The sequence below is a fragment of the Ustilago hordei genome, assembly GCF_900519145.1.
Source record: "Ustilago hordei strain Uho2 genome assembly, contig: UHO2_contig_01, whole genome shotgun sequence".
NCBI classification, from domain to species: Eukaryota; Fungi; Basidiomycota; class Ustilaginomycetes; order Ustilaginales; family Ustilaginaceae; genus Ustilago; species Ustilago hordei.
In genome coordinates, this window is record NW_024545270.1 from 1,935,707 (window position 1) to 1,954,080 (window position 18,374).

Here is an 18,374-nt window from a genome sequence, read left to right on the forward strand (position 1 = left end):
GGTGTAGGCGTCCGTTGAAGGGATTGCGGACGAGATGGTTGATGGATGGTGGCGAGAAAGAGCTAAGATGGTGTGGGAGAGAATTGGTGAGAGAGCAAAAGAAACTGTCAGGGTTCAAAGGATTTCGAAGCTGCACGCAACTTTTCGGCTTTCTTGCTCCACTTTGTAGCCAAAAATTTAGCTTTGGGTTCAAATTTTATTCGAAGCTTACCGCGGTCTAACAGAGAAACTTTTTTCCCAATGCTTTCCACGCAGTTCTTGCCTATATTCAAAGTGACCTCAACAGAACTTCGAACGCACTGTATTGTTGCGAGGATCCTTGACTGCAGTTTGCGATTGCAGTAACGAAGCAGATATAGTGTACAATAGAAAAGACAGTGAGAACCACAAAGAGCCCTTGACAAGAGAATGAGTGAGTGTGAGCATATGTGTGTGTAAAGCGTTCTTGCGTCGAGGAAGCTTGCATTTGGACCTTTCTGCGTTGCCGACAGAGCGCTCGACGACCAGCGTCGGGTCGGATCGTTGCAGCAAGACAGATGAGCACCAGCTTCAATCGATCAGTTTGGACTCCTTCCATCTCCTCTCCCTCCCAGTCTCCACCGAGAGCTGAGACATCGGTGTTGAGATACCTGATTCAAGCCCGCCTGCGCCATAGCCGTATTGATAAACCTTACTTCTCAGCAAGCTAGCGTAGAATCGCTGTACCAAGAAGAAGCACTGTAACCTCACCGCTGTGAAGAACAACCCGAAGACCATTAAGAGTGGCACGACTGTTGTCCTGAAACTTTCTTCGCAGTTCTCCGATGCGAATACGCCATCTAGAAAGGTTTCCCAGCCCGACGCATCGACTGTGACGTCCGAGCCAGTGCCGGATCCAGCAATTCTAGCGGAATGCGATGAGGCGGCGCCATTGACAAGAGCTTGTGCGCTGTTTGTGGAGGAGCCTGCTATCCTGCCAGCTTTGGAGGAAGTGAACCAGGACTGGACTTCTCCTGAGCCAAACTCGTCGCAGAGATGTGCTCGGACTGTCGGGTAGGTGCAGACGATAGCAAGAGCGAAGAGTGAGAGTGTGGAGAGGAGGAAATCGAGGAATAAGTGAATGACAAATAGTCTCGAGAGGAGCAGATTTGAGCGCAGAACACCCACGACGCCGGCGCAGCAGCAAATGACACTCAACAAGATATACCATCGCAGTGTGCCAATGACGAGACGGAGTGCATCCCATTGCATGCGTTCGACATCCTCTGCACCATCGTCGATGACTTGATAGCCGATACCTGAAGGGTCGCTTGCATCGTTGTACCGGCTTGGCGCTGAAGCCTCGCTGGCTTTGCCGTTTGCGTTCGTCTTGGGATTTCCAGAGCCTTCGTTGCCTGGTGTCGGAACGAAAGAGAGACCTTGAGCTCTGAGATAGGCTTTGGCTTCAGCGACCCATTCCGGTAGATAGACGCGGCTGTTGGCGGTACCGTCCGCGGCAGCCTGTTTTGCATAGACATCGAGGTCGATGAGCTGGTCAACTTTGGCCGCAGAGTTGGAGAATCGGTCGGCTGATGGCACGAAAGCTACTGAAGCTGGCGGCAACGGTGGTGCTGTCAGGCCTCGTTCGGGCACATCGGGTAGCGTCGAGCTGAGGGTGCCAAGCCATGAGTAAGTGTTGAGATGAATGATGATACCTAGCACGGCGATAGCTAGTGTCGCTGTTCGAGGTGATATCCACCCCAAGAGTCCTGAGCTGGACGAGCTCGCTGACGAGCGGCCCATGATTGTTGTTCTAAGCTAAACCCTGCCGTGCTTTGTTGTCGCGGCTGCCTATTTCGGTGATAGTATATCTCTGGAACGAGGTGGAGTGTAGAGTGATGCAGAGAGGTGCAGCTCGATCGCAGTCGCGGCTCACATGGAGGGGCGGAAAGGGACTTTGCGGCTATGATGTGAACAGCAGTATTAGGTGGTCGAGAGGGAAAGAAGACGGTAGAGAGCATGAACATGGACAGCAGAACCAGCAAGCGTAGCAGCCTAGGGAAGATCGACAAAAGCTTGGCAAGACAGGACGAGACTGTGTATGTGTGTTGAATGCGGTAGAGTGGCCTTGTGCTGCTTCTGCAACGGGACATGGGCTCGTGAGCAGACACACAGACACGGACATTTCTCGAAAGACATGCTAACTTAGCCAGAATCAGCTTAGTTGGCTAAGCCGATCCTCTTCTCTTATGACTTGTGATCGCAACAAGCGCGTAAGACATCCCATCCCGACCCGGTCGCTCAGGCACAGCATGCATTGCAGTAGCAGCTCTGACGCCCGTCAAAGACTGACAACGACGAGCGTAGAAGGTGATTTTTGACAGATGAGACCCCACTTTTGATAATTACACTTCCGGGAGAAGAGTTGCTGTTGCTGCTCTCTGCTGCAGCGCGTGACTTGCGGAGAAAAGTTGCCGAAAGCGAGCACGCTAAAAAAGGCGTGATTTTTGGAAACAGCCATGTTGCTGACCGGTCAAAGCGGCTCAGGCACAAGAGCATGCGAAATTGCCCAGGCCTCCCTTCCTTTCCTCTTGGAGTCAAAAAGGGATCCGGCGTGTAGAAGCTGGTGTGTGGCTTGATGCTCGGTGATGGTTTCCGGTTAACTTGCTGTGGCGCAGGTTCGCGGGACACGACCTTGTGACTGATCAAATGCAGGCAGCCAGGGCTCGACGTTCGAGCCGCGCGCGGACTGTGCAGCGCAGGCTAGCAACTCCGCGGGGCTTCTGGCGTGTTTCTGCTGAAAATGACGATCCAGTGTGACGCTAAAGGACGACGCGAAGCCGACCTGATCGAAGATCAGGCAGGGCCGATCCGATCAGTTGACCGATTTGATCAGAGATCGAGGATAACCGATCTCACTAGTGATCGGGTACAACCAAGTCCCGCTCGTTGTCAGGCTGGGTCATTAACTATAGCAACTCCACACATTCGGCATGTGCCGCTCTCATGTATATATATCAAGCTGGGAGCGCTAGGCTCTCGCCATGTTCACTCAGTCAATCGAGTATATTTGTTTCTGTCTTTTAGCAGCAGTGACATCGTACTTAGACTCTCCCCGATCGCCAGTATCGGGACCCAAACTTCAACAGTTTCAACTTTTTTTTTTTCTTTTTCTTTCTGAGTGTTGCTTCTCGACGTCAAGTGTCCACTCGAGCTCAGCCTTCGTCTGTCACCACAATCGCATAACTATCCTCAGAAGCCTGGGAGGTGAAAGATTGGGGACAGGTTGATGACCACCAGCATGTGGACCCGAAGCATCGGAAGCGCCTTCCGAGATACTGCCCACCGCATTCCCACGTATAGCTCCACTTCGGCCAGCTTCCGACCATCGCCGACCTCATGCCATCGGACCTTCCGATCGTCTTCAACGATCCTGTCCTCCTCGCAACCACGTCTCATTCTCGGCATCGAAACGTCCTGCGACGATTCCTGCGCATCTGTTGTCTCCTCCGACCGATCCGTCCTATCATCAGTCGTCACCAAGCAAGACCATTCCTCCACTGGCGGCATCCATCCCCTCTCGGCCGCTTCTGGTCACCACTCCAACCTCCCCTCCACCATCTCCTCCGCGCTCTCACAGGCCAATGTAGCCCATGCCGATATCGATGCGATTGCGGTTACTCAAGGCCCTGGCATGACCAGCAGTCTAGGCGTCGGCTTATCCGCAGCCAAGACCCTCTCTGCTGTGCTGAACAAGCCGTTGATCTACGTACATCACATGCAAGCGCATGCTCTCACGCCACTATTGACGGAGAAAGAGCCCCCGAAGTTTCCATTCCTAGTTCTGCTGGTATCAGGAGGGCATACGATGCTGGTGTTGGCGAGGGGAGTGAGTGAGTTCAGCATACTGATAACGACAAAGGATGATTCGATCGGTAATGCGTTTGACAAAGTGGCGAGAGATTTGGGCATTCCTTGGACAAGCGCTTCTGGGGCCGCCTTGGAAGAGCTAGCAGAGAAGAGCGATAAGAAAGCAGTAGATGTGGTCTTTCCAGTCCCTTGCACAGGCCAAGCGCACTTCTCATACTCGGGATTGAAGGCCGCGGTCCAGCGTCATATCGAGTCTAGCGGAGGTGCCGACATGGCAGATACAGACAAGTCCGAGATCGCTGCTGCTTTTCAGCGCGCGGCAAGTGCTCAGCTAGAAGACAAACTCAGCATGGTTTTCCGACCCTCTTATCAGATCAAAGACTCGCACTTTCGTCCACGCTCTCGCATCGACTGGCTTAAAGGCCTTAGGGTCGACGATATCAAGACTTTGGTCTGTAGCGGAGGCGTAGCAAGCAACCACTTCCTCCGTTCTCGTTTGAGAGAGCATCTCGACAGCTTGGCTAGACAGGATGTCGAGCTTCAATTCCCACCGCTTTCGCTTTGCACAGACAACGCTGCAATGATCGCTTGGGTTGGACATCTCATCTATGACCAGCGAACTACAGATTACAGCCGTCTTGCAAGACCCAAGTGGAGCATGGAGGATATACTCCGCTAGCCCTCCTCGCACACTCTTACACTTGTGCCCAAAAGTTGTGAGATGCTGTACATTATCAAAACGAGCTTCCAATCATACATCTCTACTATCAATGCAATGGCAAAGCTAGCTATCAGTCTTAACACGCTTATGCGGGCCCCAAACCCCTCCTAATTCTTCTCTCTCTTGCTCCTTTCCTCCGCCTCCCTCAACGCTCCCTCTCTTCTTGATCTGTTCTCTCTCCCTTCCCACTTCCGCAAAGGACTTTCCTTCCTTCTCCTCGCCTCCACTCCCACCGCTCCCATTCCTAGCATGTCCCTTCTTCTTCCCCCTCAAATCACTGTCCCACAGGAAAAAGTTGCATCTATACTCGGGATTAACATCGCCCTTTGCCCTCCCACTCTTCTCGTATCCAGGTCCAACCGGACGCGAACACAGCCAGAACTTGCGACCGTGATTAGGACCTGGTTTGTTCACCGTCCATGCTCGACAAGCTTCCGAGTGGTTACGACACAGAGGGGCGGGGGTGGGGGAGAAGATGGCTCCCCAGGTCAAGAAGGCGCCGACTCGCTTTGCTGCTGATTCTTCCGGTGCTTGCGACTCGGTGGCTGATTCGATCAAGTCTTGGTTCGAGACTTCTTCTTCCCCCTGCTGGCTATAAGAGGGGTGGGCCTCCAGTTGATGGGAATCTGTGACAATGGTAATCTCTATGGATTTCGGCTGAGACGGAGGCTCGTTAGCCTCGGCGAGATCGATACTGGTCTTCGTGGAGGAGGCTGTTGGCGTTGCGGTCGACGAGCTGGTGGGCTTGGCAAAGAAACCTTTCAAGCTTGTCTGACCTTTGAGACTTGCAGCGCTCTTCCCTTTGCTCGTCTCCTTGCCTTTTGTGACTGCAGGTGATCTCTTTGGTGAGGTGCCGTTGCGCTTGGCGTTTGGCGATGACTGGCTTGCAGGTGCTTTCAGAAGTGAGCAAGGTTGTGGAGCAGTCGCTGCGGAGGATGCCCATGCGGACGGAGCTACTTCGATCTTGGAGCTTTCGATCTTGGACGGTGATTGTGTCACTGCAGCAGTGGAACTGCTTCCTGCACTCGGGTCAGATGCGCCCGGAGCTACCTCAACGCTGATGCCTTCTTGCTGTGAGGGTAAAGAGAAGAGTGCGTCTGCCAGCGAGCTTTCCTTCCTGTCTGATCCCGCCCCGATCCTTGGTATTGAAGGTGCTGCAGCATCTCCCATGCTGTCCTTGATGTCGATTTGAGAAGCGTCGGTTGAACTCGCACCTCCAGAACTGATTGACTGTGTTGCAGGCGCGGTATCAGCCCCATAATTCTCCTTCCTGACAGGCGCACTCTTCTTACTCGCCCCAAAGAAAGACGCCAACTTCCTCTGCTTCCCCGAAAACTCATCATAATGACAAGCCGCTAGCGCAGGCGGCAACCTCCCCACTCCACCATGCATCAGATCCTTCAACTTTACCGTCTTCCCATCCACCTCTCTCTCATCAAACAGATCCACATAGACCGGACAATGATCGCTCCCATACACGTCCGCCTGAATATCCGCCCCCTTAATCCAAGGCAACAACCCCTCCGTCACCAAGGTATAATCCAACCTCACACCATAATTAGCGGGTCTAGCATCAATCAACGTGTTCCAACAAGTGAACATTTTCCTCCTGTCCGGGTGATACATCCTCCCTACATCATGAAATTTGCCTTGAGGTGCCAGGAAGGACTGAAACCAAGACCGAGCAGGATGTTGATGGAAATGTTCCCAACCATGTTCTTTCATGCTTTGTTCCGGATCGCAGTGGTCGATTGGGTCGCGAATGATATTCATATCTCCGACAATCATAACTTGGCGGCCTGATTGGATGAGACGATGGGCTCGTTCGGCTAAGCATTGGTAATAGGTCATTTTGTATTTGAGTCGTTCAGGACCTGTTTCGTTGGGACAGTAGACGTTGAAAAGAACGAAGAGGCCAAGATCGAGCACAACACAACGACCTTCTTCGTCAAGTGCGTTCCAAGTCTGTGGATCGACATCGTCGTGGGTATCTGTTGGAACACAACCGATGGGATTATCCGGTATTGAGGGGTTGGAAGAGACGCTGGTGACAGGTAAGCGGCCTGTGATGCCTTGTTCGGCTTTGAGGGGGATCGAGACGTTTTTGCGGACATAGGTGACTGTGCCGGAGTATCCTTTGCTTGGGTGGAAGTTGAAGAAGGCATTATAGGAGGGAAGGATACATATGGGTTCTGTGAGTTGCTTTCGGGTCATTTTGATCTCCTGGAAGCAGGCGATGTCGGCACCGAGGTGCTCGAGACATGCTTCCCAGTCGGGGAGCCTGTACCATGGTTGGTAGCCTTTGAGCGTCCGCAGACCGTTGATGTTCCATACCGTGATACGCATACTGGGGCCGATGCTAGGAGGGAAGGAAGGTCTTGCTTCACCTTCCTGTAGTTGAATACATCTTCTCTTTCCAATGCTCCGTGCTAGTGTTGTGCAAGTCGTGTTCTGTGTGAATGCGGAAATGTCCGTGTTGCAGCAGCAATGCAAAGAAGAACGCAGCTTCGCAGCTGCTGAGAACGATTTCGATGAGTTCCGGAGCAGTTCCACCGGCGGGCGGAGTAAGTGTATGCCGTTTGTGTGGTCAAATACAAAGGTAAGTGGCGAGCTCGTATGCAAGCTGAGTCGGTGTTGGTCTTCTGAAAACTAAGCGGGGAACGCGAGGTGGAGGCATGAACGCGAATGATCGGGTACAATTCAGATCGGGCTTTTTACCCCACCACGACTCAGCTCCATTCGCTTGACATGCTTCTTCATGCTCTCCATTCAAGGCAACTCCCAACCAGGTCTAGCATCCACGTCAACTCGGCCAGCTTGGAGCAACTCCTGATCAGCTGTATCGACTCTGGATGGTATCCATACCAGCCTGACACCTCTCATCCCATCTGATGAGCTCTACGTGAGCTTATCGCCTTTCGACCACGCTTCAACGTCTGGTCTTCTGGCGTCTGTCAGCACCCTCTTCAGCACTCTCTTCAGCACCATCTTTCTCGACGGAACGGGTACTTAATCACACAGTCCGAAAAAAATGAGCGTTCCAGCTCAAGGCGCCCCAACATGGGCCGATATTGAAGAAGCTACTCGAAGTGGTAAGAATCTGTTGTTCGAGGACCGGTTCCAGTTCCTGGATATCCCGCTGACACTCTCATTGACGTATGCTTGCGACATCATCCCAAAATCTCCGCTGTGCTGTGAATGACTACCCAGACGCTGGCTCGCCATCAGCAACCCTAGTCGACTCTCCCGCATGGCACTACGACGACACCATCGTCACCGATTTCGGCCCTTCTGCACTCGATGACGAAGTAGAAATCATCGAATGTTCCGACTGCTCCAAACCGATCCTCAAAGATGCTCTCTCCTATCACCAGCAGAACTGCAAACTTGCACGTGATATCGCATCCGGTCGAGTCTCACCCTCTGTCCTCGAAGGCGACCTAAAGAAACGTCGAATGATGGAAGACGACGATGAAAGTCTCCTCGGCGACGAAGCCTCCGGTACGCCCATGACAAAGAAGCAGAAGAAAGAAGCCCGACTGGCAGAAGAAAAGAAGAAGGGCGGAAGGAAGAATAAAGGCCCAATCGATGTGGATAGGCAATGTGGTGTGATCAACGATAAGGGTTTGCCTTGTTCGAGATCCTTGACTTGCAAATCTCATTCGATGGGAGCGAAGAGAGCGGTTAAAGGAAGATCTGCGCCGTACGACACGTTGTTGTTCGAGTGGCAGAAAGCGACAAATCCAAGTTTTGTGGCTAAGTTGGAAGAGAAGGAGAAAGCGATTGCTGCTGCTAAAGCGGCTGCTGCTGCTGCTCCGCCCAAGGAGAAAAAGAAGAAGAGTGTCAAAGATGGCAAGTCCAAATCTGGGGTAGGAGGGGGAAGTGGTGGTGTGGGCTCGGGGGGAGGAAGCGGAGGAGGTGCAGGAGGTGCAGGAGGTGCAGGAGGTGCCGGAGGTGGAGTATTCATTGAAGATGATGATATGGACATGTTCGATGCGGGTGCGGACGAGGATCAGATGGATCAGGAGTTGATCAGTGTTTTGGGATCTATTGCGAATGCTGCTGCGAGGGATCGGACCACTCCTTTGCCTTTGGCTACGAGGTCGTTCGCTGGATCATATACGAGTCGAGCGAAGAGAATGAGGAATCTGCGAGAGCTGTTGAGGGAGGGTTTGGCGCCGGGAGGTGGTGTGTATGGAATTAATGGGTATGCTACTTGGAGTCATCACAAGCCGGGCAACTATCCGCCGGGAGGTGACAGCGGCTCGAAGAAGGGTGTTGCTACTGGAGCATGAGAGCTCGCACCGTCTTGTGTTTTTGTTGTTAGGCTTCTCGTGTTTCGGCTCGACCTCTTTTGTCTGTCCATGCGTCTCTACATTCTCACCCTTGTACTTGTATCTCTGCAATTTGAATCGTCTGCAATCATCGATCACTGCGAAAGCGTGCTCGTTTCGCCGAATAATGAGCTCACATGCGGAGTTCTGTTCCCGACCTCATTCAGCAAGACCACAGAGAAGCTGGCACGAACTGAGCTGTCTCCTGTCGGACTCGTGCTCAGGGACAAAACATATCATGACAAGCACGAACAGGAATACGATACAAGTACAAAGCCACTCAGTCTGAGCGCTTGCACGCGAGCTGTTGGCATAAGCAGGGCGAACAAAATCCTAAGTAGATGCAGAAACAGAAGCAGAGCTATCGGCAGGGTTTTCATCCTTCGATCGAGCAATAGCGCCATCAAGGTCGATAGGGATTCTGACCATTGTGTCGATGAGTGCAGGTTTGCTTGTGGGTGCAGGGCCGTAGTTGTACAGGTCGTCGTCGTCTTCTTCTTGTTCGGCGGAGGTGTCTGCGCTGTTGTTGCCCTCTGTTCCACCTGGGTTCATGAACAGTGTCGAAGCTGCAGAGTTGAGCACATGGAATATCACAATGTGGAAGTGCGAGAGCATGATCAGTATGGGTCAGTCGGTGAGTCTATTGATAAAGAGTGTGGCAATGCTTACCTCGAGCGATCTGAATAGCACGGAAGACGCCTTGCCACGAGCCCATGACCGATGCGATTGCTGTAATATCCGAAGAATACATTGTAAGGTAGCCTCGTCAGTAGCCATATAGCAGTAATTATATGCTTTCTCGTCCCTTCGAGATACCTACAATCGCCGCCATCAGCCATGATATCCACTTTCTCAGCCAACCTCTCCAGCTCCTTGACCATCTTTGCCGACTGATCTTTCAATGCACGAAGACCTTCAAGCTCGGCCTGTTTCGAGATGAGTCGTGCTTGATTGGCCGAAGAGGAAGGACCGCCAAACATGATGTTTGCTGGGTTGTTGGATTGTGGGTACATCGATTGGCGACCTGCTCCACCTGGGCCCATCATTGATGATTGTCTTGCTGCCATTGTTTTTGATTAGGTCGAGTTGTTTCTAGACGTGATAGTGCCATGCGAGCTTGCGACGGAGGGATTCTTCGACAAATGCTTCGAGTGACGAGTGAGAAGGTGCGGATGAGCCGATAGGAGCGCTTGAGCGGCGTTCCGGCAAGAGTGTTGAGTTGAATGATGATGGTGTTGGGGTTTGATGGATGGTGTTGTTTGGCAGCACAAGTGTTGTTCTTGGATTTTGAGGCGAGCAGCTGCAGGTTCTGTTCCTACTCAACGCGCGCGCCGTCAGCGGAAATTTACGCGTCTGTGTTAGTTGCTGGTCTCAAGTAATAGAAAGTAAAGAAGATCGGTCCCGATAATCAATGATCAGTTAGAGTCGGAGCACGATGTCACTGCTGTTTGAAGACAGAAACACATATACTCAATTGACTAAAATGAACGTGGTGAGAACCTAGTGTTCTCAGCTTGATATATATATACATCTATGAGGTACATGCCGAATGTGGGAGTATCCTTCTTCATGATCTAGCTTGACAACGAGCGGGACTATGTTGTACCCGATCTCTGGACAGATCTGTTCCATCAGATCCCCGATTGCGTTTATGTCAGCATGTATCATCATATTGGATCGTTTCCTTCGGCATCAAGCAGCCATCGTCCACTTATGCTTTCCACACTCACGCAAATAAACTTCGTAGCTCGTCCACGAAAGGTCGCCCTACTCCAAGGCTTCTTTCAGGAGCGCCCAGCACAATCGAAAGGAGGTCATAAAATGCATAGCTTACGGAACAGTTGACAAACGAAACAAAAGGTGCATGATATAGAGATCCTAGAGAAGACCAAAGAGAGCGACTATCGCCATCCTCTCCAGCCCAAATCATGAAGCGAAACCCATCAGTAGAAGGCTTAGTCGGTCAAAGTACGGAAAGCCTCAGCAATGTCCTGGTTGAGCTTGTCGAACTTTTTAGTGATGGCCTCCTCACCCTCCCTAGGGCTCTCGAACTTCTGCTGTGTCAATTGATAAATCACATCTGAGCAGTGTTCCTTGACCTTAGCCCAAGTCATTTCTGGGTTGTTGGCAATGGCAGCCTGTGCCTTGTCGTGGAAGTCGACCATGTTCTTGAGCATACCCGAGGTCTTGTAGAAGGGGCAGTAGGCGTCGTACTCCGAGATACCGTTCTGCTGCAAGTAGTCGTCCTTCATGATCTTGGCAACATCCAATGTAACTTTGTCGCCTTCGCCGAGCGCCGACTTACCGACGAGCTGTACGATTTCGGCCAAGTCAGAGTCCTTCTGAAGCATGCTCTTCGCGGTAGTACGGAGCGCAATGAAGCCGGGACGGTTCTTCTCGTAGTAGGGTTCGAGAGCATTGATGTAGTTGGAGTAGGAGACGTCCCAGTTGACGGAAGGGAAGTGTTTACGTTGTGCGAGCTTCTTGTCGAGGCCCCAGAAAGCACCGACGATACCAAGAGTAGCAGATGTAACTGGGTCCGAGAAGTCACCACCGGGAGGCGATACGGCACCGACAATCGAGACGGAACCTTCACGCTCTGGCGAACCAAGACAAGCAACACGACCAGCACGCTCGTAGAAAGAGGCGAGCTTGGCACCCAAGTAGGCTGGGTAACCGGAATCGGCAGGCATCTCGGCAAGACGACCGGAAATCTCACGAAGAGCCTCAGCCCATCGAGAAGTGGAGTCAGCCATCATGGCGACGTTGTAACCCTGGTCACGGAAGTACTCGGAGAGAGTGATACCTGTGTAGATGGAAGCCTCTCGGGCGGCTACTGGCATGTTGGAGGTGTTGGCGACGAGAGTTGTGCGCTTCATGATAGGGTACTCTTCGCCGTCCCTTGTCAATGTCAACTCGGGGAATTCAGCGAGTACTTCGGCCATTTCATTTCCCCTCTCTCTAATGGCACGTCGATTTGAAGGAGATAGCGCGCAAAGATGAGTTTAGATGTCAGTAATGACGTTGAGGAATGGTTTGAGGTGAAGAGGAATGGCGAAAACGCGTGAATGATAACTTACCCGCATCCGACATAAGTGATGATGTCTGAATTGGAATATTTCGACAGAGCCTGAGAAATGACGGTTTTACCGCATCCGAAAGCACCAGGAATAGCCGTAGTACCACCCTGAATGCATGGGAAGAGCGAGTCGAGAATGCGCTGTCCGGTGAGCAAAGGGTTGTTGGCGGTGAGCTTTTCGGCGACGGGACGAGGAGCACGGACGGGCCAAATCTGAAGCATAGTGTGCTTCTGCTTCTTGCCCTGGAACTCGGTTTCCAAGACCACGTCATCGACCGAGTAAGAGCCCTTTTCGGCAATGTGAGTGATGGTACCCATGTTACGGGGGCCAAGCATGAGCTTGTGGTCCTTGAGTAGCGAGTTTTCGTAGACGGAACCAAAGATGTCACCACCACTGATGTGATCGCCGAGCTTGAGCTGGCCAGGAGTGAAGTCCCAAGAGAGTTGACGGTCGAGGGCCTGAGTGTTGATACCCCTGGGAATGTAGATACCGCCCGACTTCTTCATGATACCTTCGAGAGGACGCTGAATACCATCGTAAATATTCTCCATGAGACCAGGACCGAGCTCGACGGAAAGAGGCTTGCCGGTACTGAGCACAGGGTCACCAACAGAGACACCGGAAGTCTCCTCGTAGACCTGAATAGTGACCTTATCGGCATCGATACGAATAATCTCTCCGACAAGCTCATCGTGACCGACGCGGACAAGCTCGTACATGCTCGAACCAATCATGTTCTCGGCAACAACGACTGGACCGGAGACGCCGAAAACGGTACCGAAACGGCGCTCTCGCTCCTCATCGCGGATCTTTGGAAGATCCTTCTTCTGGTCCGTCATGGTGAGTATCGATATAGATGAAGGTCGCACAGAAGTTTTGGCTGTGAATGAGTGTCGAAATGACGCCTTTTTGTGCGAATTTCCTGCTGAAGTCGAAGTGTGCTTGTCCGAAAGCTAAGACGGAGGGTAGAGACGGAGTGTGGGTATAGGACAAGGTATCGAAGACGTAGAGACGAGACGAGGTGGAGTAGCGTCGATGCTGCAGTAGCTGAGCTTGCAGCCAAGTTTCGAGCTTGGCAGTGTGCGTGCAACGTTCCTTTCTGGCTGACATCGCTGAAATTGCAGATAGCTGGCTCGTTCGCAGTTCTCTGCAACCGCCCCTAAGCTCGTTCAGGCCCTTCGCCCGTTACTGTACCTGAGACCATTTTCGTCAGCAGCGAAAATGTGTTGAATAGGTTATCTAACATTCCTGCCCAAAAAAAAAGTCGGCAAGCTCCACATTATTCTGGTGATCGACCGAGGCTCTGCAGCAAACTCAGCGAAAGCACACTTGAGAACGCGTTCTCTGGCCCTGCGGGCGAGCCACCAAGTTGACGACGCCTCAACCTCCACGAGCCTTGTTTCCAAATTAACAGATTGCTTCCACACCTTAGCATTCAACCATCAACCACGGCACAAACCTCACCCCGCTCTATACCTCGCTCGTCGCCGCCAGCAACTACTATTGAAGCAGCTGCATCGATATCTGCTGCTTGCGACGTTGGAGGCACAAAGACCGCAGGAAATTGTCGCTTTGTCCCTGACCTCACAACAACGCAGTTCTTACAACAATTGCATAGCCTAGTGCTGCGTCTCACACAAGCCCAACATGCCACCCAAAGCCGACTGGGAAAAGTACAAGAAGCCGGACGTCGACGGCAAAGACGAAGAAAAGATCGTCGCTCTCGACGAAGGCGATATTCAGCTCCTCAAAACTTACGGCCAAGGTCCGTACGCCTCTTCACTCAAGAGCATCGAGAATGAGATTAAAGAGCTTCAGAAGCGCGTCAACGAAAAGATGGGCGTAAAGGAGAGCGACACAGGTCTCGCGCCACCGAATCTCTGGGATTTGCCAGCAGACCGACAACGTATGGGTGAGGAGGAGCCCTTGCAAGTTGCACGATGCACAAAGATCATCCGTGCAGATGAGGGGAAGAAGGAAGGAGAGTCTTCGGAGGGAGGAGCTGGAGGATCGGGTGGTGCAGGGGATAGGTCGGGAGGTCTGGGAGGTCTGGGAGGCTCATCGCCACCCACAGCTGACGAAGAGGACAAGTACGTGATCAACGTTAAGCAGATCGCCAAGTTCGTCGTCTCGCTCGGTGAGCGTGTGGCTCCCACAGATATCGAGGAGGGTATGCGTGTCGGTGTTGACCGCAACAAGTACCAGATTCAGATTCCACTACCACCCAAGATCGACCCATCTGTCACCATGATGCAAGTCGAAGAGAAGCCTGACGTCACCTATGGCGATGTCGGTGGATGCAAGGAGCAGATTGAAAAGCTTCGAGAAGTCGTCGAGCTCCCTCTGCTCTCACCAGAACGTTTCGTCAACCTCGGCATCGATCCACCCAAAGGTGTTCTTCTCTACGGTCCCCCCGGTACGGGTAAGACGCTCTGCGCTCGAGCCGTCGCAAACCGAACAGACGCCACTTTCATCCGTGTCATCGGCTCTGAGCTCGTCCAAAAATACGTCGGTGAAGGAGCCCGTATGGTTCGAGAGCTTTTCGAGATGGCAAGAACCAAAAAGGCATGCATTATCTTCTTTGACGAAGTCGACGCCATCGGTGGTGCCCGATTCGATGACGGTGCAGGTGGAGACAACGAAGTTCAACGTACCATGTTGGAGCTCATTAACCAGCTTGATGGTTTCGATGCTCGAGGTAACATTAAGGTGTTGATGGCTACGAACAGACCTGATACTTTGGATCCCGCCTTGCTCCGTCCAGGTCGTTTGGACAGGAGAGTCGAGTTCGGTCTGCCGGACAACGATGGCCGTGCTCATATCTTGAGGATTCACGCAAGATCGATGTCTGTAGATAGAGATATTCGATACCATCTTATTGCTAGACTCTGTCCTAATGCTACAGGTGCAGAGCTGCGTTCGGTGGCGACAGAGGCTGGTATGTTTGCGATCAGGGCAAGGAGAAAGATGGCAACGGAGAGGGACTTCTTGGATGCTGTGGACAAGGTTATTCGACAGGGAAGCAAGTTCTCGTCCACTGCTTTGTATGCGCAGTACAACTAGATGCACGGGCGTCTTCTTGCATGTACTATCACTTGTTCTTCAAAGCAAGCATTTTCAGACAAGAATAGAAGAGGACTGTAGATTGCGTGTGAATTGTGAGCTGTTGCTCAAGGGTATCAATTGCATGTGAGTCCGGCAAATGCCCGGATGTGTTGTGTGCTACGGTCAAAGCTCGTCAATCGTGATCTTCCTCTTCCTCACCAGGGCAGTTCGCAGCGATATCATCAGCATCCTTATACCGGCATCCGCAGAACAGACAATATTGATACTTCTCCCTCAACCTCTCCAGCACCAATTCCAGCTGCTCCTTTGTTCCCAACTCACAAAATGTCTTCGCTTCCTTCACCTGCTCTACGTCCTCCGACCCAAACGCGGCCTGCAACAGCTCGACAGCCTCCTTGAAGGCAGGATCTCTCTGCATCTTCTCATCGATTGTTCCTTCGTCCATTGCATGACCTTTGTGTCCGGAGAGAACGTGGTACAGATCAGCGTTGAGCCAAAGAGGGCTGTACTGCGTGTCTGAAGAGGAGCGATCGAGTTCGATCAGCGTTTTGCGAGCACGTGAGAGCAGCTGCTGGTTGTGTCGTTCTTGGTGTTCGCGTGAGATGCGCGTTCTGTAGTCCCATTCTGCTTCTGCTTGTTGTTGTCGCTGATGGAGATAAGAGCTGGCCTTGGATCGGATGGCGGCAGAGACGTCGGTGGATGTTCTGGGGATCATGCCGATCCCGGCGCGGCGGTTGAGGCCTAGCCAACGTTGGTCTGGTCGCAGAGGCTCAGGGATTCTTGGACTGCTGGTAGGAGAGTGAGCGAGGCTTGCAGTGAGGAGAGAGGAGGATGCGCCGCCGGTAAGGTATTCGTCTTCTTCTCTTGCTTGAGAAGCTGCTCGTTCTTGTTGCGCTGCTTGCTCTTCGTCTGTGTCGAGTGAGGATGGGTCTGTGTCGTCTGGTGGGCTCGTGAGATTCGCCCCAGCAGTCGATGCTCGCTTCTTCGCGCTTTCTTCTTCCTCCTCTTCTTCCACCTCTTCAACTTCGTCCTGTCTATTGCCATCCTGCATCCGCTTCCCTAGTGCTTCTCCTCTCCGATACCCCATAGCAAGCATCATACGCATCGCTTTTGCTGTTCCATCCTCACCCGCGCTCGCTTGACCCAGATCCTCCCGGAACACTTCTCCTACACCCTCCTGCTTCTCCAACAAGTCCCATCTGCGGCTGCCATCCTTGCTTTCAGGCTGTAATCGCCCCCCACCAGCTACAATCTCGGCTTCAGCCAACAGGTCTCGGGCCAACCCCTCCTCTCTTAATTCCTCTTCGCGCTGCTTCAAGCTCTTCGGCCTCTTTTTGCGGCTGCTGTGCGCTTCAAGCTTGCGTCGTTTGTCAGTGTATGTCAAAGGCTGCTTGCTTTCGTCTGTGGCGAGGTATTTGTCCGACATAAAGTCGTCTTCGTCATCAGAAGCGGGTGGTGGGTGGATGTCATTTCGTTGCGAAGCGGAAGGGTTGGGGTCGCTCTGGATCTCCGAGAGCAGTCGGACGAGGTCGAACTTGGCTGGCTTCGTTGACGATGACGATGAAGGAACGGGAGTCATCTTTGTCCTTCGAATAAGTGCTTACGACAGGCAAGAATGAGGAAGGAAGAAAGGAAGGAAAGAATGACCGAGGCTTCTTCAGAACCGTATGAAGTTCATTTCAGGGTCCATGCAAACCTCCACACATACACACGAGCAGCTGCCGGAAAATTCTGAATGAAATGCCGGAACACGGACTTCTCATCGACCGCCTCATTCGGCGTTGTCGACAAGGATAAAGTCACAAGGAAGACTGTGTGCAGGCTTCAGTCGAATACGAGGGTATTAGAGATGGAAGCGGACAAACACACACGGAAGCAGTTTCGGAGTCTGCTACGAGTGTTTCCAGAGACGTCATTATTGAGAGAGAAGAGATTGATAGGTACAGCAAAAGGAGCGACTAGTACAGCTTGAGCTTGCAAGCAAGGTTTGAGGGAGGAGAACATCGAGGCATGCCAATCTCGGAAGGAGCCTGAGTGGCGTGTGATCGAACAGACTGAAGCAACAGCCGACTGGGGCATCGAGCGGGATCGAGTGCCGAATTGCGATATCCGTTCGTGACAATGCTTGTGCTCAGACCTTGCGACGACTTATCCCGAAGCACCGGTGCGATATGCGTTAGAGGTTGAGCCTACTGCTTCGGCTCAGACCGGCGCTGGCACGCCATTCATCGAAGAGAACAAGGGCGACTGAGGGGTTTCGCGCTCAGAGCGACTTGGTGCGAGTCTTTTGTCGTTCCTCGAGATCCTTGCCAACAAGCACCTTAGCAGCCTTCCAGAACTGAACGCAGTTGATAATCTGCTTAGCAGCACAGATCGGGAAAGTGGTCGTGCCAACAATTTGTGGCCAGCTGAGCTTGGGAGCCTCTTTGATGATATACGAGATCCATGGGGAAGCCTTGAGCGCCGAGGGGAACAAGAACATGAGAGGCTCGATGTCCAACCCCAACGGTCTCTTGTAGAAGTCCATTAAGTAGAGGCAGACGAAGAAGAGCTCGTTACCTGCACAGAACATGAAGAGTGTCCTGCTATCGTTGTAGTAGTACCACAAGATCTTGGATGTTTCCGAGGTGACGATCTTGTGCGATGCCGATCCCGTGACGAGCGAGCTGTACATGTGGATGTAGTGCGAGCTAAAGTCGAGTGTGATGAGGCCTTGGAAGATGACGGCACATCGTGGGTAGGCAGCGGTCAAGAAGCAGAGCAAGCATGCGGTGGTGCATCGATCTGTGACCATGTCGAGAACAGCTCCGAACTTTGTGGATTGACCGAGCGCTCTTGCTGCCATACCGTCAAAGGCGTCGAGAAGGCAAGAAACACCGTAGAGGAGGGTGCAGACTTTTGGATTGCCCTTCATAAAGTATAGCGAGAGAGCTGCAAGGATGACACGAGCGTATCCTATCAAGTTGGGAACGAAGAGGAAGACATTCTCGTCGGCTTCGTTTGCTCGTTGGAGGAGCGATTCGGTCTTTCCGCCCGCAGCGCCGTTGGCGGCAGAGACGTCCGCCGCCGTCGATTTCGAGTTTCGTGTGCTCCTTGGCATGTTAGCTATGTTGTGTGCAGATCTGGAGCCGACACGGTCGCTATTCTCCGCAGAGAGAGTGGGATTTCGTTGCGCACCTGGTGCCTTTCAGTGAGCTCGAGTAACTAGATAGCCGAAAAAGGAGTTGCAGACTTGCAAACAGCGATCGGGTCGCGCGACGGTGGACGTCGTTTGCGGTGTTTCGAGCCACGAGGATATCGCTGCGGAGAGGGCTACCGCGGAAGAGGTGATGATGGTGATGGTGG

At 52.5% G+C, this 18,374-nt stretch overlaps 9 protein-coding genes across 9 annotated transcripts; 3 read left to right on the forward strand and 6 right to left on the reverse strand.

Annotated features, from left to right (window-relative positions):
* Window positions 1-549: 549 nt before the first annotated feature.
* UHO2_00520 (uncharacterized protein) lies at window positions 550-1,761 on the reverse strand (the record flags this gene model as incomplete). The annotated part of the gene is made up of 1 exon (XM_041557140.1): window positions 550-1,761. The coding sequence occupies one exon, from the start codon at window positions 1,759-1,761 to the stop codon at window positions 550-552; it is 1,212 nt and encodes a 403-aa protein (XP_041413074.1).
* A 1,498-nt stretch (window positions 1,762-3,259) lies between these two features.
* On the forward strand, window positions 3,260-4,507 carry UHO2_00521 (uncharacterized protein; the record flags this gene model as incomplete). The annotated part of the gene is made up of 1 exon (XM_041557141.1): window positions 3,260-4,507. One exon carries the CDS (start codon window positions 3,260-3,262, stop codon window positions 4,505-4,507), a length of 1,248 nt encoding a protein of 415 aa, XP_041413075.1.
* Window positions 4,508-4,612: 105 nt separating this feature from the next.
* UHO2_00522 (DNA-lyase APN2 family protein) lies at window positions 4,613-6,895 on the reverse strand (the record flags this gene model as incomplete). Its single annotated transcript, XM_041557142.1, has 1 exon — window positions 4,613-6,895. The coding sequence occupies one exon, from the start codon at window positions 6,893-6,895 to the stop codon at window positions 4,613-4,615; it is 2,283 nt and encodes a 760-aa protein (XP_041413076.1).
* A 685-nt stretch (window positions 6,896-7,580) lies between these two features.
* UHO2_00523 (uncharacterized protein) lies at window positions 7,581-8,844 on the forward strand (the record flags this gene model as incomplete). The annotated part of the gene is made up of 2 exons (XM_041557143.1): window positions 7,581-7,641; window positions 7,760-8,844. The coding sequence occupies 2 exons, from the start codon at window positions 7,581-7,583 to the stop codon at window positions 8,842-8,844; spliced, it is 1,146 nt and encodes a 381-aa protein (XP_041413077.1).
* A 372-nt stretch (window positions 8,845-9,216) lies between these two features.
* On the reverse strand, window positions 9,217-9,950 carry UHO2_00524 (uncharacterized protein; the record flags this gene model as incomplete). The annotated part of the gene is made up of 3 exons (XM_041557144.1): window positions 9,217-9,449; window positions 9,553-9,612; window positions 9,704-9,950. The coding sequence occupies 3 exons, from the start codon at window positions 9,948-9,950 to the stop codon at window positions 9,217-9,219; spliced, it is 540 nt and encodes a 179-aa protein (XP_041413078.1).
* Window positions 9,951-10,838: 888 nt separating this feature from the next.
* Window positions 10,839-12,802, reverse strand: UHO2_00525 (putative TFP1p - H+-ATPase V1 domain 69 KD catalytic subunit, vacuolar; the record flags this gene model as incomplete). The annotated part of the gene is made up of 2 exons (XM_041557145.1): window positions 10,839-11,844; window positions 11,964-12,802. 2 exons carry the CDS (start codon window positions 12,800-12,802, stop codon window positions 10,839-10,841), a joined length of 1,845 nt encoding a protein of 614 aa, XP_041413079.1.
* An 808-nt stretch (window positions 12,803-13,610) lies between these two features.
* Window positions 13,611-15,026, forward strand: UHO2_00526 (putative RPT1 - 26S proteasome regulatory subunit; the record flags this gene model as incomplete). Its single annotated transcript, XM_041557146.1, has 1 exon — window positions 13,611-15,026. One exon carries the CDS (start codon window positions 13,611-13,613, stop codon window positions 15,024-15,026), a length of 1,416 nt encoding a protein of 471 aa, XP_041413080.1.
* A 175-nt stretch (window positions 15,027-15,201) lies between these two features.
* Window positions 15,202-16,608, reverse strand: UHO2_00527 (uncharacterized protein; the record flags this gene model as incomplete). Its single annotated transcript, XM_041557147.1, has 1 exon — window positions 15,202-16,608. The coding sequence occupies one exon, from the start codon at window positions 16,606-16,608 to the stop codon at window positions 15,202-15,204; it is 1,407 nt and encodes a 468-aa protein (XP_041413081.1).
* Window positions 16,609-17,292: 684 nt separating this feature from the next.
* UHO2_00528 (uncharacterized protein) lies at window positions 17,293-18,129 on the reverse strand (the record flags this gene model as incomplete). Its single annotated transcript, XM_041557148.1, has 1 exon — window positions 17,293-18,129. The coding sequence occupies one exon, from the start codon at window positions 18,127-18,129 to the stop codon at window positions 17,293-17,295; it is 837 nt and encodes a 278-aa protein (XP_041413082.1).
* Between the last annotated feature and the right edge of the window lie 245 nt (window positions 18,130-18,374).